Source organism: Lutjanus erythropterus, chromosome 16 (assembly GCF_056507025.1).
Source record: "Lutjanus erythropterus isolate fLutEry1 chromosome 16, fLutEry1.hap2, whole genome shotgun sequence".
Taxonomy (NCBI): domain Eukaryota; kingdom Metazoa; phylum Chordata; class Actinopteri; order Lutjaniformes; family Lutjanidae; genus Lutjanus; species Lutjanus erythropterus.
In genome coordinates this window covers 37,975,001-37,982,500 of record NC_139332.1, presented here as the reverse complement: position 1 = coordinate 37,982,500, position 7,500 = coordinate 37,975,001, and the positions used below count along the sequence as shown (strand labels likewise).

General features: G+C 43.0%; 1 protein-coding gene across 2 annotated transcripts in view; it reads right to left on the bottom strand.

Annotated features, from left to right (window-relative positions):
• LOC146313657 (uncharacterized) overlaps positions 1-6,349 on the bottom strand; it is a 6,802-nt gene extending 453 nt beyond the window's left edge. Inside the window, exons 1-5 of one of the 2 annotated variants that reach the window (XM_084739638.1) lie at positions 3,447-3,816; positions 3,252-3,359; positions 1,921-2,244; positions 1,033-1,363; positions 1-506 (exon numbers count right to left, since the gene is read on the bottom strand). The exon at positions 1-506 is cut by the window's left edge and continues 453 nt beyond it. In XM_084739638.1, the coding sequence (XP_084595764.1) occupies positions 419-506; positions 1,033-1,363; positions 1,921-2,244; positions 3,252-3,359; positions 3,447-3,591 (996 nt within the window). In that variant the 5' untranslated portion in view covers positions 3,592-3,816 and the 3' untranslated portion in view covers positions 1-418. Of the gene's footprint in view, positions 507-1,032; positions 2,245-3,251; positions 3,360-3,446; positions 3,817-5,154 lie in introns of those variants that run through there. The other variant, XM_084739637.1, reaches the window with a different exon arrangement.
• Positions 6,350-7,500: the final 1,151 nt, after the last annotated feature.

Sequence of the window (7,500 nt, the reverse complement as noted above, 5' to 3'; positions counted from 1 at the left end):
CATATTAATATTAGAATTGACACTTTAACTGTCCATCAAATCAGCCGACCAATCAACACGCAGCCTGAGACTGAACAGCTGTTTGTGTCCTCAGAGATCCAGCTGTGGCTCCTCTCCTCCACCTGTTAAAGTGGGTGGAGCATCCTGGAGGATGGAGGAGCTCAGCTGATCTCTGGTCAGCGGCTGGACGACGGAGGAGCGACGACGGGAGGAAGCAGAATGATCGACTGGAATCAATAGTAATCAATAGTGAGTGTGTGGACTGTGTGTGAGAGTCAGCAGGAGGAGTCAGAGGGAAGAAGAAGCTGACAAAGTGTCCTCCTGTCTTCATCCGTCCTCCATCAGCTCCTTCACCTCCATTTTCTCTCTGATCCAAGGTCAGATCAGATCAATAATCAAAGACTGAGCAACAGACCAATCAGACTGATTGATGAGCCATCAGAGGAGTTGGATCAGTGGAGCTGCTTCTGTTCCTGATGTCCACTGTTTCATCTTTGATCTGAGTTCTCTCTGCAGAGGAGACAGAGGACAGACAGAGACAACCAATCAGAGACAAGATATCAACCAATCAGAGACAAGAGAACAACCAATCAGAGACAAGACACCAACCAATCAGAGACAAGACACCAACCAATCAGACACAAGACACCAACCAATCAGAGACAAGACACCAACCAATCAGAGACAAGAGACCAACCAATCAGAGACAAGAGACAACCAATCAGAGACAAGATACCAACCAATCAGAGACAAGACACCAACCAATCAGAGACAAGAGACCAACCAATCAGAGACAAGAGACAACCAATCAGAGACAAGATACCAACCAATCAGAGACAAGAGACAACCAATCAGAGACAAGAGACAACCAATCAGAGACAAGACACCAACCAATCAGAGACAAGAGACCAACCAATCAGAGACAAGAGACAACCAATCAGAGACAAGATACCAACCAATCAGAGACAAGAGACAACCAATCAGAGACAAGACACCAACCAATCAGAGACAAACACAGCTGTATCTTCAAACTGACCTTTTACTTTCAGCTTTACTGTTTTCAGTCTCCAGATGTTCCTGCTGTAGACGGAGCACCAGTACTCTCCTGTGTCTGTCTCTTTGGGGGATTTCAGGATCAGACTGACGTCTCCAGTTCTCAGCAGGTCGTCCTTCATCTCTGTTCGGTCTCTGAAAAACTCGTCCTGTTCTTCAGGTCTGTCAGAGACGTTCTCATACATGTGGACCATCATGTATCTCGGTTCCAAGCGTTCCCACTTCACTTTAGTGTCCTCAGGCAGGTCACCTACAGTCTTGAAGGGCAGCAGGACAGACTCCTCCCCCTCGTCCACCTCCACCTGATAGTCTGAGAGGACAACAAACCATCAGCTGGACAGACAGCAGCAGCAGTTTTGAATAACTTTATTGAATTGTTCCAAAGTTGTAGAGAAAGTTGAAGGACAGAAGCAGATGAGAGCAGCAGGTAACAGGGGACAGAACTACAGGAAGTAAAGCAGGTTGTCCAGGTGTTGGACATGATCAGAGTGTTGATGGAGCTGTGATGTTTCTGTCCATGTCCTGCTTCACAGTAATGTCTCATGTCAGTGTTGAGCTGCTGTGTGTCTCTTTGTCTCTTTGACATTTCTGGATGTAGAGTTGAACATTGAAGAGAAGATTTGACATGAAAACATGTTTGTTTTCATCTCTGTTCTGTAAATGAATCTCAGCTCCACACAGCATTTCAAACACATGTCCAACATCAGTCCTCAACACTTGGACACACAAACATTCATCAAACAAATGTCTCATTGTTTCTGTATCAACGTCACTGAATCCACAGGATTCACTTCGCTCACTTCTACATTTCTGTCAACGTTGATCTGTTGGACAAATAAAGTTCATCTGTTCATCTACAGCACTGACCTTTGACCTCGAGCTCCACTCGTTTCTCCATCAGTGTCCGTCCCTCCCTGCTGCAGACGGTGCAGGTGAAGGTGTCTCTGTCTTTGTCTGTGGGGTATTTCAGGGTCAGACTGACGTCTCCAGTTCTCAGGTTTCTCTTCATCTCTGTTCGACCTCTGAAATAACTGGACTGTTCTTCAGGCTGATCAGAACTGTTCTGATACACGTGGACCTTCCTGTTGTATCTGTCCGTCCACTTCACTGAGACGTCCTCAGGCAGGTGAACTGTGGTTTTGCAGGGCAGCTGGACAGACTCCACCCCTGAATCCACCTCCACCCTGTAGACTGAGAGGACAACAAACCACAACATCAGCTGGACAGACAGCAGCAATCAATCAATCAATCAATCAATCAATCAATCAATCAATCAATCAATCAATCAATCAATCTTTATTTATGCAGCACTTTTCATACAAACACAAAGTTCTTCACACAATAAAAACAATAAACACTCAGTATAGAGAACAATTTGAAATCAATCAATAAATAAATCGATAAATAAATTAAAATGAAAGAAATAAGTAACAAAATAAAAGAATATTCCAGCTAGAAATACATATTAATAAAATAAATCAATAGATAAATACACAATAATAATAAATCCAAAATAAGTCCAGAGATAAAGTTCAATTTAAAGCCAGACTAAAAAGGTTGGTGTTGAGTTTCCTTTTAAAAATATCAACTCTCTCTCCTCAGGTCTTCAGGTTCCACAGATGTGGACCAGAACAATGAAATGATGCCTCACTGTGGGTTTTTCTTCTAACTTTGGGGACCATTAAAGAACCACTACCAGAGAACCTGAGGGTTCTACAGGGTTCATATGATCAAAACAAATCTGATAAATCTTTATGAAGCAGTAAAATGATCTGAAAATCAATTCTGAAGCTCACAGGAAGTCAATGATGAGACTTTAAAATTGGTGTAATGTGTCTGTCTTTGTGTTCCTCGTCAGAACACGAGCAGCTGAGTTTGTAAGAACCGTAACTGAGCAGCGTTTTTCTTATGAAGACCAGGAAGTGGAGCGTTACAGGAATCAACTCTGCAGGAAATAAAAGCATCAGAGTCTCTGTGTCGGTTTCAAACAGTCTGCTCATGTTCTTAAGATGAGAACATACAGTTTGGGTTCTAATTCTAATATGTGCTTCAAAACTAAGATTTGAATCAAAGAAAACTACGAGGTTTTTCTCTTGTTGACAGGATTTTAAGGTCAGTTCTTCCCATCCTAGACCTCACTGTCCTGATTAAAGATGATAACCATTGGCATGATGGGTAGTGTAGTAGTAGTGACGTACCTGACATGAAATACTGACGGAAATGAAACAAAAGACCCCCAGAAACAACAAGAACAGCCAGGAGAACCAGGAGAACCAGGAGAACTTTGGCCCAGTATGGAAATCGTTCTGTGGGAACAGAAACATAAAGAACATGACCTCTGACCTCTGACCTTTGATCTGTATCTACAGTAGGTTTTAGTGTTTGTTTCTGACCTTTGACCTGCAGCTGGACGTCTCTCACTGTCCGTTGTCCCCATCCAAACACTCTGACGGTGCAGGTGTAGGTGCCGCTGTCAGAGAGGCGGAGTTTTGTCAGATTGAGGCTGAGGTCTCCAGTTTCCAGAGCGTCAGTCATCATGGATGTTCGGCCGCTGTAAAGCTGGTTTTGGTCTTTAAGTTCATCACCTTCCTGCTGACGCTGGTGGACAGTTGAAGGACGGAGATCGTCTCGTCTCCACACCACTGTGGGGTCGAACAGTTCATCAGTGTGAAACTCACAGGGCAGCAGGACAAACTCCTCCCCCTCATACAGCTCCACAGCTGAGGCATGCTGGGAAACTGTGAGGTCACACAGACAGAGGGGTTCAGTCACAGCAGCTTTATTTCATGACTTTAGATCAGAAAATGATCCAAACATTTTGTCTTTTATTTTCAGCATTAATGTCCTGAAAATGAGTTGAGAATGAAGTGAGTTCCAGTTGATTTTGTAGTGAAGTCTGCGTCTCTCATTAGTTTACTAGCAGACCTTGAAGGCTCGAATATGGCGACTGCACAGACACAGAGAGATCGTGGTGAAGAGAACAAAACAGGGATTTATTGATCTGCTCTGGTGTCCAACTTTAGTGGATCACAACATATCAGCTGTGGAATTAATCTGCAGATGTTGGACAAACTTTGAGGACAAACTTTTCTATGGATGTCAGTTTTTGAGCCACAACAAAGACCAAAATGTGTCCTTCAACAGACGAGCTGCTCCTTGTTTTTAGCCTAGCAGTTGTTGAGGACTTGTGGCTCCGAGCGGCCGGTTAAGAGGAGCGAGGAGTCGCTCTAAAACAGAGCAGGAGATAAAACAGGTTCTCAAGGATTTTTCTTTTTAAACTGTGAATCAACCATGAGAGCTCCTCCAGCATACAGTCAGAAATGTGCAGAAAAAATACTGTAGATCAGCTGCAGGCGGCTTCTGATTGGCTGGAACTTGTTGCTGTGGTTTGGGTTGTTAGGTTGAGACATGAAGAGTGATTGGTTAGAGTTAGAGTAAGAATATCAGGGTCAGCCAATCAGAGACAGAGTAGGCGGGTCATGTCTTTGGTATCTGTAGCTCTATGTGAAACAGCCGTAGTTCAGTGTCTAATAAATGTCTTTTTTCCACATCAAAGGTCCTTTTATTGTGATCAGTCCAAACACACCTGATCAATAATCCTGCTGTTCAATCAGCGTCTCTATAGGCCACACCTGTCAGGTGGGCGGAGCATCTTGGCAAAGGAGAAGTGCTCACTAACACAGATTTGAAGACATTTGACAGAAATAAACAGAAGAAATCTGAGATCTTTGACTTTAACTCATGAAAAATGGGAGCAAAAACAAAAGAGTTGATATTTTTGTAGAGTGTAAATAACAGGTGAGACATTTTGAAGCATTTGAAAGTGTAAATGTTCCATATTGTAGCTGTAAGACTTGAGATGATAAATGTGTGTAATACGTCCCCTGAAGAGCAGAACTGAGGACAGTCTGACTGGACAGTCGTCTACATTCATCATGATTTACAGAAAGATTGAAAATATGTTCTTCATGTTTGTATGTGAAGAAAACATGGTGATGGAGCTTCAACAGACTGGTGGAGTTAAGAAGACAGAAATACAGATTAAAGACATGATGATGGACTGAGGTGATGATCAGATCAGAGGGAGGAAGGTCATCTTACCGTGCAGGAGGATCACAGACACCAGCAACATCTTCATCTTCCTGTAAAAACTACAACAACCACAAAGTCACTCAACAAACACTGACGGACGCTCTGAGGACGTCAGTTCACGGCCTCCTGATCGGACAGACGCTCTGAGGACGTCAGTTCACGGCCTCCTGATCGGACAGACGCTCCGAGGACGTCAGTTCACGGCCTCCTGATCGGACAGACACTCTGAGGACGTCAGTTCACAGCCTCCTGATCAGACAGACACTCTGAGGACGTCAGTTCACAGCCTCCTGATCAGACAGACACTCGGACAAAACTTCACTGCAAACAGTTTCACTTTAAAATAAAGAGGAAGTGGGTTTGTACAGGAAGTCAGGCTCAGCAGTTTGACACAGACGTGACTGAGACACATGTGTTTGTCTGCTGAACTAACCGCTAACATGCTGCTGTTACACAAACTAAATCTGACACCAACACAGTCGTCTTGTGTCCGTTTGTGTGTTTTGGTCCTTCATGGCTGCTGTAGTGGACAAACACAGGGGACAGAAGGACGAGGGAGCAGCTCTGACGTGGAACAGTCTGCCAACACTCATCTGAGACTGAGACACAGATCATTCATTTAAAATACATTTAAAATCATCTTTAAAAGACAATCAAGTGTGAGACCAGACTCTGTCTCTTCCTCCAATCATCTGAAGCTTTGTTTCATCTTTCATGTTCTCTTGTTCTCATGTTCTTGTTCTAAGCACCTCATGTGTTCTTGTGTGGAGTGTTCTGCTCTTCATGGGAACACTGTCTGTGTTCTTGTGTGTTCTGCTGCTGTATGTGTCGTATCCTTGTTCCTGTTTGAATGTATTTGATGTTTCTTTGTGTCTCTCATTCCACCTGATCAGGAACTAAAGTGTCTCATTTACACAGATGTTCATTAATGTTCACTGTCCCTGTAACTTTAAACTTTATCAATCAAATCAATACAGATGTGGAGTCATGATGCTCTGATCTCCATCTCTGACAAATCATCATCATCATCATCATCATCATCACCATCATCATCATCATCATCATCACCATCATCATCATCATCATCATCATCATCATCATCATCATCGTCATCACCATCATCATCATCACATCAGCCTCATCATCATCACCATCATCATCACCATCATCATCATCATCATCATCATCATCATCATCACATCAGCCTCATCATCATCACCATCATCATCATCATCACCATCATCATCACCATCATCATCATCATCATCATCACATCAGCCTCATCATCATCATCATCACATCAGCCTCATCATCATCATCATCATCAGCCTCATCATCATCATCAGCATCATCATCACCATCATCACCATCATCACCATCATCATCATCACCATCATCATCATCATCATCATCACATCAGCCTCATCATCATCATCATCACATCAGCCTCATCATCATCATCATCATCAGCCTCATCAGCATCATCATCACCATCATCATCACCATCATCACCATCATCACCATCATCATCATCATCATCATCATCATCATCATCAAGTTTCCTTCAGGATCAGTGGTTGTCTGTTTCCATGGTAACAGTGTAAACAGGAAGTGACAGCAGCTGATGAAACAAGACTTTTCAAGATGAAAATTCACCAACATGTAAACAAACAGAGTCTCAAATCAACAGGCTCAGGTGAAGCCCACAGCTGACTCACTGTCTCCATGGCAACATTATATTTCCTGCTGACACGCCTCAAAGCATGATGGGAGCTGAAGTTCCAAAGAAGAGCAGGATGATCCCAAACAGAAGAAGAAAAGTGATGAAGTGTTTTTCAGCATCAGGACATATTTTTGAATCACTGAGACTCAGAATGTCTCATCAACATGGTTCTTATATTCCTGCAACACTGACACTGTCCTCTGTCCAATCAGAGACACAGATTTACTGTGTGGTGAAAACCTGCTGACACACAGGTCAAAACATCACAATGATTCTAATAAAAACTCTCCTAGAACATGTAGAACACCACTGACACACCAGATGATGTTCTGTTCTCATAGTAAGAAGAACAGATGAGAACCTTTGAGGACTCTTTGTGTCAAAGTGTGTGAGTTGATGAGGACACAGGGTGCTGGACCTGCTCCAAGTCAAACACTTCAGGACATGTTAAGTTGTGAGGACAGACACAGAGAGAGAAACTGTCACCTGACACTGGGTGTGTTTGTTTTTCACACCTGTTCATCCAGTTTTTATCAGCATGAATCAGACCTTTGCTTCTAAAACCTCCTCACTTATAAAACTATTCATTCCACCTTTTCACCTGAAAATCATCAAACTCTCACTGAAGTGTT